Raw genomic sequence first — 19,031 nt, 5'->3', positions numbered from 1 at the left:
TCATTACATGTGGTACCACTCCCTATCACTGCAGTTGTTGAGAACAAGTCGGTTCTTTCTCCAATAGCTCAGCGAGGATTCCATTTAACACATACTGCCACCTACTGACAGAAAGCACTACTGCAGCAAAAGAAGCATGGTAATATTTCCATGCCAGGTTGTAGGAGGACACCTAGTGGTAAATTACACATGAGGACCTTGTTTAAAACTGTTGAAAAATTGTACACAAAGGGGAAGGCTCAGAAAGCACAGAACACATGTGAAAAATGTGTTTATTTGGGGATAAACAAGGCATTTCTGCTTCACTGTTGGAAATGTTGTATGACTGAAAATACAAGTCACCTAACTGGGTAAGTGCACCGGTTTATGTGAATTATTAACCAAAGATTTCCAGGTCAAAGAGTAATGTGCTTTCAGATCTGGGTGTAGCGCAGGTATTTCTTTCCAGAAGGCACTTCTTCAGTTGTCACACCATTAGGAAACAGAGACGCCGCTTCAGCATCTGAGAGCGAGGGAATGACCATGACTTTGTCACCGGGCTGAAAAACATGAAAAGACAAGAAAGGGTATTTTAGACACAGGGTAGACATCTTTACCATTTCATCATATGACATTCCCCCAGTAAACCACGTTTTAGGAATAAACCTAAAATGTTAAATGAAATTTAGGAGGCAGTTAGCCTACCTTAAAAATGGTTGTTGCTTCAGACCAAGAAAAGTTAAACAAATTTAAAACTGACCCAATAAAACTAGATGTAACATGCTATTGGTGGATTTTGAGTCAGCTAGCTTGGAAAGAACCATTCTGCATTCAGCCTTAGTGCTAGGCCAATTGTCTACTCACTGCAGGCCCATATTTAATAGAACTTACAAGCACTTTATGAATCTTTATTAGCAAAAAGTGAATATTTCCCAACTATTTAAATTATTTCTATAAAACACTAATGCTTTATAATAATAATATGACAGACTGCTATAGTCTTGGTTGGAAAAACATTTCCAAAAAAATAATAATAAAATGAACAGGCTGGGTCCCAGGATGATATTTACCAGATACTGAATGTGAGTTTTTACATTCGTAATAATAACATTATTTGACATTTGCAGTCCAGTTCAATTATGCACACTTGGCGTGGATAACTTATTAAGAGCTGCTGCTCAGTAGCTGCGCAAGTGGTGTTACATCAGTTCTTGTTCTCTGTTGATCACCTCGCTTGCTGACTGATGCCTTCACTACGTACCTTCCAGTCAACCGGTGTGGCAACCTTCTTCTGTGCAGTCAGCTGCAGAGAGTCAATAACTCTGAGCAGCTCATCAAAGTTTCTTCCTGTGGTTGCAGGGTATAGGATGGACAGCTTCAGCTTCTTGTCAGGGCCGATCACAAACACCTAAAGTGGATTGAGATAACACCGCTTAACAATAACACTCAGGACATACTCTTACTCGCTCTTTTAGATTTTGTATTTTGTAATATGTCCAAAAATGCTAAAACTGTAAAAAAAAAAATCATTGACTGGCCACTTTGTCAGGTATGCTTGCAGTTCAATGGAGAAGAAAAGGCGATTTAAGTGAACTTGAAAACATGGCCGTTTTTGCCTAAAACCTAGTGAGCAGTAGTTCTTTGGGTGGCCTTGTTGATGCCACAGGTCAACAATGCCATCAACAACGCCACACAAGTCAGGTAAGAACCCGACATGGAGGCTACAGTTCACACACCAAACCTGGACATTACAAGATTGGATCTGATAAATCAAAATTTCAGCAGAGAAATTTGGATAGTATGGTCAATTTTGACTTAAAAAATTAAACCTTGAATAGGGCTGGGCCATATCATACCGTTCACGGTAATACCGGTATAATGTTAGGAAATGATAAGAAAATGAAATATCGCGATAGAATATGGGTAAAACTCGCATGCGCAGTGCCTTTGTTTTCATACGCACATGGCGGAAAAAGCATGGCGGCGACGGAGAATGAGAAGGGCGAAAGCGGATCATTGAATGAAAAAGATGAACCAGAATTGGTTTGTAAAAATGGTGCAACTTCAGTGGTGTGGAACTGGTTTGGCTTTTGTCCGTCAGATACACACCAAAGCGCATTTTTTGGTAGAGCATGCAAGCGGGCCATCGTTATTACCGAACCGATTTTATGTGGTACACGGCGCTCAAAAATCGGTCAAAAAATGTTTTAGTACGACTTTGCTAAGCTACGAAGCCGCACTGCATGATTGTCGGAGCATTACGGCTACCGTAGTCAGGAGCCTGGCGGAGTGATACGTACTGTCCTTCAAAATAATATTACTGTATTGTGTGTGTATAAACTCTTTGTAAGTTTTGTGGATATTCTACATGGTTATGCTCAGGATATGTCAGCCAGTTTCCACTGGAAATGCATTTTGGTTAAACTGTCAGCAAGGAATTTGCATTTGCACTGTTAAATTTTTATATACCTTTAATGCACATAAAAAAAAAAGCTGCTTGTTTAAGTGAAAATAAATTGATGGGGTTTTTTTTGCACTAATAAAGTTGTGGAGTTGTAAAGTATTTTGGCTCGCGTCAATTATATCGTCAGTTATATCGTTATCGCAAATTTTCAAATATGTATCGTGATAAATATTTTTGGCCATATCGCCCTGCCCTAACCTTGAATACATCCAGCCTTATACAAGCTGTTCAGGCTGGTGGTGCTTGTATCACAGTGGTGTAGGGGACATTTTCTTGGCATGCTTCCACCCTTTGGTATGAACTGAGCCTACCCAAGTACTGCTAACCAGCTCCATCGCTCTATGACCATAGTGGCTGCTTCCAGGAGGCTAGCCTGTCATGTCACAAAGCTCAAATAATCTCAAATGTTATGCACCTTACTGAATCTGATTGTTGCCCGGGACTAGCATGGTGTGGCTAAAAAAAATTGGCCGGCAAGTGTACATTTCTTTTTAGCTGTATATACAAAGAGGAAAAATCAATACTTTTTTCCCCAAGTATTAGCTTCAAGCAGGGCTCTAGAGTGCGACCAAATTTTTCAATGGTGCGTCTAAAAACAAAATCCCAGGTCGCACCGGTGCGACCAACTGTTTGAGTAAAAAAAAGAAAAAGAAAAAAAGAAAAGTCTCCCCAAGTCTGAGTGTCTCCGTGTGGTCAACAACAGACATATATTATGCCCCTATCATGGTCTAAACCAATCAGAGATAATCAGGGGCGGGACCTCTCTGATTAAAGGTTAAAGATCACAAAACTATTTGAACAACCACCAAACAGTAAATTAGAGCAGGTAAACAGATTCCACACAAAGAAGTAAACACAGAGCGGACCCGACGCATCAGAATCGGCTTTCTCACCCGACGACCCATACACGGACACGCCGTGGGGCCAACACCAGTAGGCGGTAGGGTAAAGTGTCTTGCCCAAGGACACAACGACCATCTCTCTCTCTCTCTCTCCCTCTCTCTCTCCCTCTCTCCCCCCCCTCCTGCATTATTCATTTGCTTATTACCCACCAGTCTACCGTTGTTTACAAAGGCATCTGCTGTGATGCTTACATCTCTGATAAAGTCTCACAGTGTCAGTACTGATAAATGATCAGAATTATAATATTTCTGACTGTCTGAGGAAAAATTGAATCGAATCAGGACCTTGTGAATCGGAATCAAATGGATAATAGAAATCAGTGATGATACCCAGTCCTAGTGAGTAGCCTAGCCTTGACAGAAGTGGATGTAGTGAATCCAGAAAACACATTATATGTCGTGATAAATGCACTGCCCAAGTGTCCCCTCTCCCCACTGCCTTTCAGTGGCAGGCAGCAGCAAACGGGTCGTCAGAGGAGGCCGAGATGATGATTAAGTTTAACATTGTCTACAATATTCCCAAAGAGTGCCAACGCACTTTAAGCACAAGCACTTTTTCAGTAACTTAACTTTCTGGTAGAAATGTGTCCCCCCCACAAAAAGTGCACATGTAAAACTGCGGTGTTAAGCGATGCGGTGAAAAATTTGGGTGCGCCTAACTTATGCGCTGGTGCGCCTAAGAAAAAAAGTTAGACGCACCAGCGCAACCACGGCAAAAAGTTAGTCTAGAGCCCTGTTCAAGGTATAGTGGGTAATTAAAACAGCAAGTATAAAGCCAAAACGTTTCACAAGCATGCAAGTCAGGGCAGATCTTATTTCGAAATAAAAATATGCATCCAATTGTTGTCTGTTCTTTCACAATCATAGTGCTATTTTTTGTTTTACTTTTATTTATTGTTGTGATTTATTGAAGAAAATAAAAAAGTGACTGGGTTTCTCACACAGCGAGCAGTGAGGGGCATGCCATCTTTGTCTTTCTCATCTGGGTCCAGCATACCCAACTGGACTGACAGCTCCCTCTTGTCATCGGCGATGATGGGGAAAGGCAGCGCAGTATCACCTTGTTTGCCAACAGCCATCACATCCTATTCAGAGACAAGAGAGAGACACAGTCAGCTTTTACATTTTCATCCTCTGTTAATAATTCTCTCCCTCCTGGCTGCCATCTCTCCACTGTTGCATCACAAGCTTGACGAGTGATCACAGATCGTCAGCATGTAATCTTTAACTACTGGATAAGCAACAGCAGCATGTTATATTAGGGTCATAAGTATATTTGCCCTCTCTATGCCTGTAGTACTATCATTGTTAAGTTGTAGAATAAACTATTTTGATGAGGACAGAAGAAAAGAAGAAGGAGGAAAACAAGCACAATTTACATTTCTTTTTTTGGAGTGAAGAAGAGAGCCTGGACCAATCACTGGTCTTTCTGAGGAGGCGTTACTGTAACATGACAACCCAGTTAAAAAGTGACTGCCTTTTGTCGAGAGTGGGGATTAACCATTAAAAGCCTGGCCTCCGAGTTTCTTCCAAATACCACAAATGCATAATCCATAATAGTTTAACCTTCTTTGGCAAACAAAATACATTAAAAATATCTTACATTGGTAAAAAAGTTTAAATGATATGTAGAATTATATATTTAAGTCAAAATTAAATCTGTATTTTTATTAAAGTACAAGTTAAAACAACAGCTGGTGACCAAAGTGCTTTACAGGTAATTATAAATAAAATAATCACCAGTATTAAGTAAGTTGTGGATTTCCCAAATTCCCAACAGCTCTGATCCACTCAGGGAAACATTTTGCAAACTATTATAAAAGTTTATTGCTTTTTGTTTGACCAGGATCAGCTATGATTAATTACACTCAAAGCTACTACAGCTGTTATCTGTATATAAAGTCCACATCAAAAAAGTGTAACAATAATTAAAAAAATTAACTATAACAGAAACAAGAAAGAGACTATAATCAAATAAGTAATCATTATAATAAACATTATTTCTTCTTCAGTGTATTTTACATTTAATAACATTTTCATACTTTAGTTCAAAATGAAGGTTATGGATCTACTTTCATATTCATTCTTTTTCCAAGAGATGGTTTCGCCATGGAAAACCATTTCATTACACTCGTGGCTGGTTTTTAAACTACTGCTATCACAAATGTTTAAACTACCATTTAGTGCTCTGATTAGCTGCATGTTTCTATATGCCATTTGCAGCACAAACCTACTGTGCGTGCTTCTTACTGGAAACTTAACTGGAATTCTGACTTGAAGGCTAAATTACTTAGTTACTCTTAGAGCAGACACGTAGGAGTACTAAAGTTAAGATGAACAGGTTTTTTCCCCAACGGAGCAGATAGAACCAGATGTTCCCAGTCCACGGACATTAGACAATTATTATCTCTGGAAATGTGAAGAAATGAAGCTTATACACATTAGACTGGGTTAAATGAGAGGACCAGTGTGGGTTTGAAGATAATGGTCAATATCTTTAGAAAAAAAACTTAATATGAACTTTTCAGCAAGGGTGTTGTAGGAGCCATATGAGTTGCTCTTTTTCTGTCTAAGTGGGTTGGTTTAAATGGACTCACTGTATTGGTGCACGAGTGTGGGGCGTGTCTCATGGGTGTGGTAGAGGATAAATGTGGTTGCACTCACCTGTTCACAGCACCTGATGTTGATGAGCAGAAAGGTAGGGTGAGCATGAGGCAAAACTTCCTGTTGAACGCAGCTTGAATGATTTGATAGAGTTTGACTGTAAACTTGATGGTTTTGTATATGTATCCACTAATTTGATGCCATAGGCCAAGTTATTATTTGGCATACTAATTGGTGCCAATTGGTGATAGGTGGTGAGTTGCAGTTATTTGTTTGTATGGTCTGTGCATTTGTGTAATTGTTAATCCCATGTGCTGATTTGTATGTTGGACAGCTGCATGCGGAATAAAAGGAGTAAATGGTACAGAAGTGTATTTTATGCGTTTATTGTTGTGCATCATCTGTGTCCTCATGTTTAGCCTGCCGCGGCCGTTGATTGGAGGAGCCGCAACAATTTGTTAACAGAAAGGTTTGTAGATTTTATTGGATTATTTATATATAGATGAGTTTTATTGATGAGAGTTTTATAGTTTGCTGTTGCCTTTGTCCACGCGCTTTTAGATGAAGCCTTTGGCTACACAAAACAGATTTCTTTCAGGAGTCTTATTCCCCTGTTAGGTTTCAGCAGTACAGCTGCACTAGGTGTTGTACTGATTTGCTTTCTAGTTATTGTGCATCAGGTGGCTGAAGCCATTGGCTTGGGAGTACCGCCGCAGTTTGCATTTAAGACAGTTTGTCTTCCTCACAGCTGACTGTATGGAGGTACATAAATACCCACCGCTAGTATGTACGGAAGATTAGGGTGAGTTAGTTAGGTTTAATAGGCAGATAGTGGGGGATATTGCTCCTGTTAATTGTGTGTGTCCAAGGTTTTATGAAGTGAATGTCATCAAGTTGATGTGTTGGAATGAAGCTGTGTGACATAGGTGCAGTTTGGATTTTGTAATGCTTTGAAGAAAAATGGAGACACACCAATTAATACCATGTGTTGATGAAGATGGAAAGAAAAGACAGCCGAAACCGACTGCTAAGGCTTTGGAGAATCAGATTGAAAGGCTTCAAACAGAACGTCACACTAAGATTAATAAAATTAAAAAGGTCATAAAGGTTATTAAAGAGTTAAAGCAGTCTGAGGGTAATGTTTCCACTGTTCAGGCTCAATTAGAGAATTTGTCTGTGTTGCAACTTATCTGCATGAAACCTTGCTTCCTTTGCTTCCTCAAGAAGAGCAAGAAAAACAAACTGCTTGGTTCAAAAGTGTGCGGGTACATAATACTGAGTTTATGGAAGAGATAAAGAAATGGCTTCATGATGCAAAGGGAAACTCTCAGAGTAAAAATCTGGTGTCTGAGCTTGATTTGCCACAGTTAAATCCACCTGGTGTTGATTCCTCTGATGTATTACCTGCTGGAAATGGTTCTGGTGCTTCTAGGCACACTGGGAATGTTGGTAAAGGTGCTGCAATAGATGATGTTAATCCAAGTGATAGCATCTCTAATGTTGGAAACAGAAGTTGTAGGAAAAGCAAATCATCACTCAGTGGCTCAACGGTTTCATCTGCCTTGTCAGCATGCATAACGGCAGAGGCTGACATGGCTGCCCTTCTTGTTCGACAGAGGTTGTTGAAAGAAAAGCATGCTTTGGAGGAACAAGAAATACAGCTTAAGAAAAGAAAGGAGCTGCTTGACTTAGAAACTGAAATAGCAGCCTCAGCAGCAAAGGTGAATGTTTTAAAAGCTTCTGAAATGTCCCGAGTCTCAAGTGCCGTTAATGGTAAATCTGATGGAATGAATTCGTACTTAGAACGAGAGCAGGGGCGTTTAGGCATTTTAAATCCTAATGCTCCGACGTTCAAACCTGTGTTACCAGAGCGACCATATCAGGGTGTTGATGCAAGTGATCATCAAGCGCAGGTATTGGATGTAAGGCCTAAGGTTAAAAATATTTCTCAGCCCAAGGTAGTTTCATTGGAACAGTCAGAGACGAAGCCACAAGTATTTCCAGGTGCAGTTTCGACTACTCGGATGATGTCGCAGTCTCACACACAATCAAAACATTTTACACATACAGAGCAAGGTAGTGAGGGTCATGATCATCTAGTCACCGTTTTGAAGAAACAAATGAAATTACAACTTTATTGGCTGAGCAGCAGTCTCTGTTTTTGCTACCAAGGCGTGACATTCAGTTCTTTGATGGCGATCCTTTGCAATATCAAACATTTATGAGAGCTTTTGAGCACATGGTGGAGAGTCAAGCTCACAGTGCTAAGGATTGTTTATATTTTCTTGAGCAATACACTAGAGGCTATCCAAGAGAAATGGTCAGAAGTTGTCAGTATATGCCTGTTGAGTATGGATATGCTAAAGCTAAATCTTTGCTCCAGGAGAACTTTGGCAATTCGCTGAAAATTGCTGCTGCCTACATTGAAAGGGTCAGTAAATGGCCACTTTTAAAATCTGATGATGTGAAGGCTTTGCAGGAATATGGGTTTTTATTAAGGCAATGTTGCAATGCAATGGGAGACGTTGAGTCCTTGCATGAGTTGGATGTCTCTGCTAACATGCAAGCAGTTATAAAAAAGTTGCCTTATAAGCTCAGGGATAAATGGAGGAATGTTGTGTGCAATCTGCAGGAGAGGTTTCAACGTAAAGTGGGTTTTAGCGATGTTGTTGAGTTTGTCGAAAAGCAAGTGAAGATCGCAAGTGACCCATTGTTTGGAGATATACAGGATCCTCCAACAGCCATCAGAAAAGAGGCGAGGAATGTTAAGTCTGAGTTTTACCCTAAGGCTAAGTGGATTAGTTTTGCTACTACAGTGGCCAAGGTGGAAGGGAAGATTGAGCCAGCGTTGAGGCGAGAGAGTGGTTCAGTTGTGACCAAGGTTTGCTTGTTTTGTGGAGCAGGGCATATGTTGGATTTGTGTCCTTTATTTGAAAGAAAGTTGCACTGTGAAAGATGATCTTTTTTGAAAGAGAATGGTGTGTGTTTTGGTTGTCTGCGCATTGGGCACAGAAGCAAGGACTGTAATCAGAAACACCCCACACTCTTACATATCCACTCCAAGCAGAGGGAAAGTGTTTCAGTGCAAACTATAGGAGGGGGGGAAACCATCAGATGAAGGTCCTTCATGTGCTGTGCAAAGCAGTGGTGTTACTAGGGCCGGTGAGCAAAATAGTGCTCTATCCATAATACCAGTTAGAGTGAAGTCCAAGAAAGGTAATCAGTCACTGATAACTTATGCTTTCCTAGATCCTGGGAGCTCAGCTTCATTTTGTACTGAAGGGCTCATGAATAGGCTGAATCTTTTAGGAAGGAAAACTGGCATTCTATGTTGTTTCAGATTTGGAAGTAGCTGGTTTGGATTTAGATCACTACTGTGACTTGCCTGACTTATTTACTCAGAAAAGCATGCCTGTTCAACAATGCAATATTCCCCGACAGGAAGATCTGGATAGATGGCCACATTTGCGCCATATTAAGATACTGGAGATAAATTCCGGGGTAGACCTGTTGATCGGGACCAATGTGCCCAAGGCTTTAGAGCCATGGGAGGTTGTTAGAAGTCAGTATGGAGGTCCCTATGCTGTAAAAACTATGCTGGGTTGGACAGTGAATGGTACTCTCAGAGAGGATCGTAAGACTGACATTTTTGATGTGACTGTCAATAGGATTTCCGTGGCAAGATTGGATGAGCTGTGGGAACGTCAAATGAAGGCTGATTTTCCAGAATGTAGTCAGGATGAGCAGTTTGCTTTGTCTAGAGAAGATCAGCAGTTTATGAAGTCAGTGATGGACTCGGCTAAGTTGGTTGATGGTCATTACACCATTGGTTTACCTTTTAGGTGCAATCAGGTAAAAATGCCAAACAATAAGAAGGCTGTGGAACAGCGAACCATGAGCCTTAAACGGAAGTTTATTAGGGATGGTTCATTTCATGTCGATTACACCAGTTTTATGACTGAAATCATTTCCAAAGGGTTAGCAACAGAAGAGCAGTACTTGCTGTCATACCTCAGCAGGAACGATCCAAGGAGGTTAAGGATTTGGATTTGGATAGTGACGTTTTGCCAGTAGAGAGAGCACTGGGTGTACAGTGGTGTATCCAATCAGATACATTCAAGTTTAAGATCACACTTAAAAACAAACCTCCCACAAGGAGAGGGATATTGTCCCTTATGAGCTCAATCTATGACCCATTGGGGTTTTTGGCACCTGTGGTGCTGTCTGCTAAGTTGATCCTTCAGAAACTGTGCAGAAATCATTGGGGTTGGAATGATATGTTGCCAGTTACTGTTGAACAAGAATGGACAGTTTGGCTAAATGATCTTTGCCTTCTTGCAGATTTTAAGGTTGACCAGTGCCTTAAACCTTCTAATTTTGGAGATGTTGCTTCTGCTCAGTTACATCACTTCGCAGATGCAAGCAAGGAGGGTTATGGCACAGTCACTTACCTGTTGTTGCACAGCACCCAGAATCAAGTCCGTTGTGCGTTTATAATGGGTAAAGCAAGAGTGGCTCCACTGAAACAAACTTCCATTCCTCGCATGGAGTTGACAGCTGCCTTAGTTGCCAGTAGAATGGATAAGATGTGGAGAAAAGAGCTGCAAATGCATTTGCAGGAGTCAGTATTTTAGACTGATAGTACCTCGGTGTTAAAGTATATCAGAAATGAAACCTCAAGGTTTAAAGTATTTGTAGCAAACCAGGTGACCGAGATACTTAAAGTGTCCAAACCTTCTCAGTGGAGATATGTTAATACATCATGCAATCCTGCTGATCTGGCTTCTAGGGGAGTTAAGGTGCAATGCTTTTTGAAGGATGATTCCTGGTTGACAGGGCCAAAGTTTCTTGTTGAACCAGAAGTTAATTGGCCAGTGAACCTTGATTTTTGGAAAGGTCTCTGTAAGTGATCCAGAGATTAAAACGGCCGTTTTAGTTAATGCTGTTGATGCAAATGAATACAACAATGGTGCGATGAAGTTCATTACTTTTCTTCTTGGACTCGTCTGAAAAGGATGGTTGCATGGATTCTTAGATTCAGAAGTTTGCTGCAGGAACTTGGTAAAAGGAGGAAACGGCTGAAAGAGAGCTTTGCGTCTAGCGCGACTAAAGAAAATCTTGAGGAAAAGCTTAAAAGACAGTTGCAAACTGTCAAGGACCATGCTGCTAAAGGATTTCTCACGGTAGAAGAACTTGACAAGGCAGAGAATGCAGTTCTTTGCTTTTGTCAAAGAAGGAGATATTCAGATGAGATCAGTAGGTTGCAGAGGGGTGAAAAGGTGAAGAAGAGTAGCGAGCTCTATCGGCTTAATCCTAAGCTTGAGAATGGTGTGTTGAGAGTGGGAGGTAGGCTTAGTAGAGCAGCTATGCCTGAAGATGCGAGGCATCCCGCTATTATAGCTAGGGATCTTCATATTTCTGACCTTGTGCTTCAACATGTACATCAGAAAATAAGGCATGGTGGACGTAACCACATGCTGTCCGAATTGCGTCAAAGGTATTGGATTCCAGGTGCAAGCATTGCCATAAGAAAGATTTTGGCTAAATGCATTGTGTGTCGCAGACTACATGCAGCACTGGGATATCAGATGATGGCAGACCTTCCACAAGATCGCATCTCACCAGATGAACCTCCATTCTCTCGGATTGGAGTAGATTGTTTCGGACCTTTTCAAGTTAAGCGTGGAAGGTGCGAAGTAAAGAGATATGGAATTATCTTTACATGCCTGGCAGTGAGAGCTGTGCATTTAGAGGTGTTGTCATCTTTGAGCACACTCTTTTATTAATGCACTCCGTCGATTTATATCAAGGCGGGGTCAGGTATTGGAGATACGATCGGATAATGGTACCAACTTTGTGGGTGGTGAGCGTGAGTTGAAAGAGGCAGTGGAAGGATGGAATCAGGTACAGATTCATGAGATGCTGCTGCAAAACGGCATAAAGTGGATTTTTAATCCTCCTGCTGGTTCCCATCATGGCGGTGTTTGGGAACGTTTCATAAGGTCTGTCAGGAAGGTGTTAAATTCTGTTTTGAAAATGCAGAACTTGGATGATGAAGGCCTTTGTAGAGTTCTTTGTGAGGCAGAGGCTATTGTGAACAGTAGGCCAATAACCAAAGCTTCTACTGATCCTAATGATTTGGAGGCCTTGACTCCTAACCATCTGTCGCTGCTTAAGACCAAGCCATTGATGCCACCAGGAGTGTTCCAGAAGGGGGACGTGTATGGACGACGTCGATGGAGGCAAGTACAGTACATGTCTGACCTGTTCTGGAAGCACTGGGTTAAGGAGTACCTGCCCCAGCTTCAAGAGCGTCAGAAGTGGCAGAGAATCGGACGGAACTTCATTCCTGGAGATGTGGTTATCGTTGTCGATGATTCTGCGCCTCGTAACTCTTGGGTGACTGGTAGGGTTGTGGAAGCAATTTCTGACGGTAAAGGACTTGTACGTCAGATTCGTGTTAAAACAAAGACTGGTTGTTTGGACAGGCCGATCACTAAAGCGTGTCTTCTACAGGAAGCAGAAGAGTCATGAAGATTGACTTTTTCAGATGTTTATTTGTATTAATGTGTATTTGCTTATTTTGAATTGAAATTGTATTTTTGAACGTTTGATGAAGGATTGATCATGTTTATCAATATGTCTCCTACATGGTAAGTATGATGTAATTATTGCTCTAAAATAATTAGGGGCCAGTATGTAGGAGCCATATGAGTTGCTCTTTTTCTGTCTAAGTGGGTTGGTTTAAATGGACTCACTGTATTGGTGCACGAGTGTGGGGCGTGTCTCATGGGTGTGGTAGAGGATAAATGTGGTTGCACTCACCTGTTCACAGCACCTGATGTTGATGAGCAGAAAGGTAGGGTGAGCATGAGGCAAAACTTCCTGTTGAACGCAGCTTGAATGATTTGATAGAGTTTGACTGTAAACTTGATGGTTTTGTATGTGTATCCACTAATTTGATGCCATAGGCCAAGTTATTATTTGGCATACTAATTGGTGCCAATTGGTGATAGGTGGTGAGTTGCAGTTATTTGTTTGTATGGTCTGTGCATTTGTGTAATTGTTAATCCCATGTGCTGATTTGTATGTTGGACAGCTGCATGCGGAATAAAAGGAGTAAATGGTACAGAAGTGTATTTTATGCGTTTATTGTTGCGCATCATCTGTGTCCTCATGTTTAGCCTGCCGCGGCTGTTAACTGGAGGAGCCGCAACAGGTGTCCTGAACAACTAAAAAAAAAAAAAAGTTGTTATACAGTTTGTGCTTGTGCATTCCTAACCTTGCTCCAGCTGTTGTGATCAGCAACACTGTCAATGGACAAGGCAATCATCTTAACGCCTCGTTTCTTGAACTCATTGCTGATGTTGGCAGCACAGGCGAGCTCAGTGGTGCATACAGGAGTGAAGTCCCTCGGGTGGGAGAACAGGATACCCCATCTGCAGGGGAAAAGAGACATTGTTCCAACTCAACAAGGCCTCTGTTTGGAGCATCAATTAAAAATTAAAATGAAATGTTAAAATAAAAAGTTCCTATGCATTCGATCCTGTTTATAACAGTCATCATGTGCAATTCAAATCTTTATAGACAGGGTGTGTTACAAAATCGAGTCACAAGTTCAAGGTAACCACAAGCTGAAGAGACTTGTAAAACAATAAGCAGGTTTTCATGCTTTCACCCTGTGTGTCCAACATGCTTTACAAACTGATACTGAGACATTTTCTGAAAGAAAAAGAAAATTAAAGAGTAGAAGACGAGGCAAAAAAAGAGGATGAAATAGCAGAGAAAAGGGAACAACAAAAGGAGGAGAGCAATTTCCAAACACAGCAGGGCTCACAAAATTTCAAAATCTCTGGTAGCCCTTCGGGCAGGCACGCTTCAGTTTTTGGTAGCCCAAAATAAATTTAAGTAGCCTGAATAAAAAAAGAACAGTTTTTTGATTGATGTTTTGTTTCCTTTACAATATTATACATTTAAGTACAAATTATACTTAAATGTATAATATTGTAAAGGAAACAAAACATCAATCAAAAAATTGTTAAAACACAAATTGTATAAAAATTACAACCATCAACTCAAATACTTGGTTCAAATTGAACAGAAATTTCTATGAATTTGTAAGAACTCTGTAGAACATGAATCAGTCTGTGTCAGATCCTGAATCTGAAATTTCCACTGAAGTCAAGGGTAAGAGGTAAGTGGAACCAAGATCGAGGACATTTGCTTTTTGAAGTTTGCAAAGACTGCTAAATTTTGCCAATGGTAGTTCACTCTTTGCAACATAGTACACTGCTCTAAACAGCTTTTTCAGGAGTTCTTGTTGTGCTTGGTTTATTTTTAGTATTGTTTTTTTTTTTTTTTTTTTTTTTTTTTTTTTTTTTTTTTCCTTCAATTGGTGTTTGTTCTGGGAAAGATACTGCAGACTGAGCAATAATGCATTTCTTGCATTTGTTCTGATGGGGTCTTTCTTAAAATTACTGGTCCCAGTAACAAAGGCGCTTGTCGACTCAGATATCGAGGGGAAACTCACGACACACCCGGCAGAACATTATGTTATTTAGCTTATCATATTCCAGCCACAGAAATTCTTTTGTCCATGAAACCAAAAAAGCTGCGCTTTCTTTTTGCCTCATAATCTGATTTGTCATAACTTTTCCGTTTTGTGGTAGGCTTTTATTTGGCTGTCCCTTCTTCACCCTGACCTTTATTATTTCACTCTGCAGAACTAAAATACCTGCATAAATTCATCTGTCTTTACACACGCACACATAACGGGCAGCGATTCTTTGCGCAATCAACCTCTATCACATGTTTAAGCTTGCTGCCAGAGATTTCACTTGTCACATTTGAATAGTAAGCTAATGAGTGATAAGACGATGTTAGGAATTGGTGCGCAATTAATCTGTCACCCTCTGCCGCTCCCTATACACAGTTTGCGCGACCGCAAAGTGAAAGTGAAAGCAAAAAACAAGTGCAAATTCAAACACGATTTCAATATGTCACATATTGACAGTGGCTCATCGATGCCAATGGCATAATTACCCAGCTACATTTGCGAAAGAATGCAAAGCATTGACATATATTTTCCTTCCTATGATAGCCCGACGGGGAGGGCTGAGTTAGATTTTGGTAGCCCGACCAAAATCGGGCTACCAAAATCTAACGTCTCGCTAGCCCCGGGACGTCGGGCTAGCGATTTTACGAGCCCTGCACAGACTAAAGCAACAGGTGTCTGTGAGTATGACAGAGAGAACAAGACTTTAAATGCACTAAGGAGTTTCCTGCTGCTCTTTTTAAAGTAGCCAATTCTTTTGGAATCATGTGAGTTTTGGGTCTGACGTGATTTGGGTGAATTTGCCCTTCAGTCTGTTGTGACCCCTCATCACATGGTTTAAAAGCATTAGGATCAGCCGATTATTGGGCGACTAAACCAGTTTGGGCTTTTTGTTTGCTGCTTTGTTGTTTTTGGCTAAATGTCCTATGACTAACAGGTTTCAAATGGGGTTGAACCAAGTTTTTTTCACCTCTTGGGATTAAAATTTTAACTGAAAAAATGGGAGAGAAAAAATTCAAATTACTGAATGTGTGTGGGGGGGGGGGTACAAGGAAAAGCTTGTAACAGTTTGAACAGATGGCTGCCTCATACAATCCAGCATCTATTCCGAGGAGGGGAAAAATAAGGACGTTATTATGCATTCACCAAAACTGGGTGGTGTTCTCATGTTGATAAAAGCTGGAATTATCTGATCCAGTTACACTTTTGATAACGCAATGTGTGCCAAAACTTTAGGATAGCAGAATGACTGTTTTTTTTGTTTGTTTGTTTTGTTTTGTTTTGTTTTGTTTTGTTCTGTTTTTGTTGTTTTTGTTTGTGTTTTTTTTTCCCCCCTCACATATCCTGCTTTCTCTGGCAAAAACTGTAAAGTATTTGATTTGTAGGGATACAAAACTCCACACACTGGAGAGGCCTGAATTTGGAAATATTTGCCATAAATCATTTCAAATTATTTTCTTGGGTATTTACAAATAAGTTAACTACTAATTCTTTCAGTTCTTTTGAAGAAAAAAAACAAACATATTTCCAAGTAATTTTGAAAAGTGTTCCCCTTTAAAGCACATCATTTTTTTTATGGGGAGGGGACAGGAGAAGGAAAACGAATACCCAAAGGAAGTTGCATCATGTTATTGGGACACTGTACAGAAAATTGTGCGCATTTCCACACTTCACTGTGAGCTACGTGTGTGTGATATATTATACATGCACACAGGGATCTTTTTTTTTTTTTTTTTTTTTTTCTCTGCTCTTTTAGCCGAGCCGACCCTATTAGTGTTGGACGTTTGAAGAATGTGAGCACTGCCAAGTTCACAAAATCGCACACAACAAAGAGTGCAATTAAACCTCAGTGGAGAACAGACCAGCGGGAAAACAAACAGTCACACACAGAACCGTTTCAAACAGTTTCCACTACTTCAGTAACTACTGAACTGCTTCTTGTAGTAGTTTTTATTGTCCAACAGCTTACCTGTTAACAGTGTGTAGTTAATACTGTTAACTGCATTAAATACACACACGAAAAACTGTAACTAAAAGTGTCTCTGAACCAAAAGGTCACGCTTGTGTAACGCCGTCTATGTCAGCCGCCATAACTGGCGAGTAAGAGCTGGAAAAATCTGCTTCACCTTTTAATCGAGAGGAATCGCGAAGGGACGGTAACTGACTGAGCACGCAATCAGCTGCGCTGCTTCAGCTTTAATGCCAAAAGCCACTTAAAACAAGTAAGTTACGGTACGACGTCTGCACACTGTAAGATGAGACTCACGAGTTGCCCAGGAAGTCGTGGAACTTGATCCTGCCGACGGTGGTGTCGGCCTCGAAATTTGGGATTTCGTCTCCCAGCAGAAGTCCAGGCATGCTCGGCTCTCCTGTTCAACTCAACCAGAGATAACGGACTGGAGCAAAATGCTGACCCTGCTGCGCAATGATCAGCAATATCTCAATGGATCCGGGTAGAGGCGGATCCATTCGGTCCTGCGTAGCTCACCAACCAACCAGAGGCGAGTGCTAAAAACACGTGTTTTTTTTATTTATTTATTTTTTTAATCTTTCGACAATAACTATCGAAACAAACAGAGAATAACTGTTTAATTACGCATTAGAAACAAATAATGAAAAACGTTTAAATTAAAAAATGTGCAAAGTGAAAGAAAGATATATATTGTGTATTATAATTTAAGAACGAAGACCAAAATTAATTAATTAATTAAAATATCGAGATCTCGTCATAAGTTTTAGGCTTTGTCAGTTTACTAAAAATTTAATTTGTCACCACTCATTATGGTGGACAATCTCAGTAATAATGACAATCCAATGCTACATTTTTTTTTTTTTTTTAATAAGAAAAACTGAGGCCAACTCTAAATCAATTTTAAAAAAAGAAAACTATTAAAAAAATGAATTTAAACGAGCGTTCTCTGAAAATTAAATGAACTTAAAAACAAAAGATAAAAAAAGATTGCAAATATTAAACCATACTAACTCAGTTTTATAGAAATCAAATACATGCAAACTTAAAACTACTCAATTTTATACATTTATTTATTCATTTATTTGTTTGTTTATTTTGAAAATACAGGCGAGATAACTTCGCTAAGGGAATGAAATAGTTTCGAAAACACAACTTCCCAGGATGCTTTGCGATAAGAACAACAAATATGGCGTATCTGCTCATCTTTTCCCGGACGTGATAAGAATTGTGAAGCGTACAACAGATGAACTAAAGAAGCGACAACCGGGACAGCACTGCAGAAAATTTACCGCTGCGGTGCATCTACACTACACATACCTGTCTACGCCGGTGAGTCAACGGACACTATGCCCTCTCCTAAAGCGAAAAACCCCGGTCGCAGCGGAGGAAGCCCGGTGCTCGGGAGCTCAAACGGCCGCTATGAGTTCATGTCTCTGACAAAGCCGCTAAACCGGTCTTCACCGCCACACCTGCTCCAGCGCCAGGGCTCCGACCCGACCACGGCCCGCCTTCGAGCCTCTGAAAGCCCCACTCGGCGCCGGGGCTCCGGCTCCTCCACGGGCTCCGCGAGCGGTCAGGGGCCACCTGAAGAGGATGGTATCCGGCTCAACCCCTCCCTCATTCGCGTAGCGCTCAGCTCCCTGCTGGCCATCGACCTGTGGCTGTCCAAGCAGCTGGGAGTGTGTGCCTGTGAGGACTCGTCCTGGGGCAGTGTGCGCCCCTTAATGAAGCTCTTAGAGATATCGGGACATGGTATCCCGTGGCTGGCTGGTACCGCCTACTGTCTGTACAAGAGCGACAGTGCTGCAGGACAAGAAGTCATGCTCAACCTTTTCATGGGTAAAACTCTGCTTTTTGTGTTCTTTCATGTTGCTGCTTCTTCCAGCATCGTATGTAATCACAGACAAACCCCTCTTAATACCTGTCAGTGTGCCACTGAGCTGGGTTTAGCTGGGTTTGATGTCACAGCTCCTTCCTAGTCCTGATTTGTCCTGCACAGTTCTTCTTTCATAATTTCTTCACTTAAGCAACAGAAGAGCTAATCCCACCTCATAATGCGTCAGATAATGAGTATAAATTGTAATCTTTGTGTAATTGGTATTGGCAGGCTTTCACCTGTAGATGTCACCTATTACACCTGTTGTGATGTTGCTTCACAGCTTGGGAAACTGGTAAAAGCATAAGATTATGTGAAATGGGTCTTAATCTGGAAAACTGGATAGCTATGTAAAATGTTGACTGAAGTGCCAAAGTGGTCTGGGGCTTCTTTGCCTCCAGGGAGAGTCCATGTGATGCTGTGTGAAGCCACAGCAAGTAAATACATGTGATAGTGACGTTTTCAGGAGAGCAGGGTGAAGACCGGAGTATTCTGCAGTGAAACCAGAAATGCCAAAGACCTAGATTTGGATTCTAGACCGATTATAAACAGTTCTTTAATTACTGAGGTTTCACAGTGCTTGGTTATATGTTCAGAGTCATAGTTGGATTAAGCAGTTGGTATCAGTAGAGCCCACAGTGTCATTTGTGATTGCATGTACTTATTTATTGTGGTTTTAC

General features: G+C 40.8%; 3 protein-coding genes across 3 annotated transcripts in view; 2 read left to right on the top strand and 1 right to left on the bottom strand.

The window, feature by feature from the left end:
• Nucleotides 1–254: 254 nt before the first annotated feature.
• On the bottom strand, nt 255–16,956 carry prdx6 (peroxiredoxin 6). The gene is made up of 5 exons (XM_031753736.2): nt 16,770–16,956; nt 13,232–13,388; nt 4,287–4,430; nt 1,241–1,387; nt 255–539 (listed from the first exon to the last, which is right to left on the bottom strand). The coding sequence occupies exons 1-5, from the start codon at nt 16,859–16,861 to the stop codon at nt 414–416; spliced, it is 666 nt and encodes a 221-aa protein (XP_031609596.1). The 5' UTR covers nt 16,862–16,956; the 3' UTR covers nt 255–413.
• Nucleotides 16,887–19,031, top strand: part of LOC116331175 (flavin-containing monooxygenase 5-like) — a 15,851-nt gene continuing 13,706 nt past the window's right edge. Inside the window, exon 1 of the mRNA XM_039607273.1 lies at nt 16,887–17,004. The gene's annotated coding sequence lies outside the window, so the exon portion shown is untranslated. The remainder of the gene's footprint in view (nt 17,005–19,031) is intronic.
• plpp6 (phospholipid phosphatase 6) overlaps nt 17,523–19,031 on the top strand; it is a 5,739-nt gene continuing 4,230 nt past the window's right edge. Inside the window, exon 1 of the mRNA XM_031753939.2 lies at nt 17,523–18,314. Within this exon, the coding sequence (XP_031609799.1) occupies nt 17,822–18,314 (493 nt within the window). The 5' untranslated portion in view covers nt 17,523–17,821. The remainder of the gene's footprint in view (nt 18,315–19,031) is intronic.

This window comes from Oreochromis aureus, linkage group 23, assembly GCF_013358895.1.
Source record: "Oreochromis aureus strain Israel breed Guangdong linkage group 23, ZZ_aureus, whole genome shotgun sequence".
NCBI lineage: Eukaryota > Metazoa > Chordata > Actinopteri > Cichliformes > Cichlidae > Oreochromis > Oreochromis aureus.
The sequence above is the reverse complement of the archived record's forward strand: the minus strand, read 5'-3'. Positions and strand labels throughout refer to the sequence as shown.

Bases quoted from the DNA above. Each gene is read 5' to 3' on its own strand.
- prdx6 (XM_031753736.2), bottom strand. From the start codon at position 16,861: ATGCCTGGACTTCTGCTGGGAGACGAAATCCCAAATTTCGAGGCCGAC. The intron at 1,388-4,286 runs GTGAGAAACCCA...AATCCACTTTAG, and splicing joins TGCCCCTCACTGCTCGCTGT to GTGTTTGTGATCGGCCCTGA. The intron at 540-1,240 runs GTACGTAGTGAA...CATGTTTTTCAG, and splicing joins CCACACCGGTTGACTGGAAG to CCCGGTGACAAAGTCATGGT.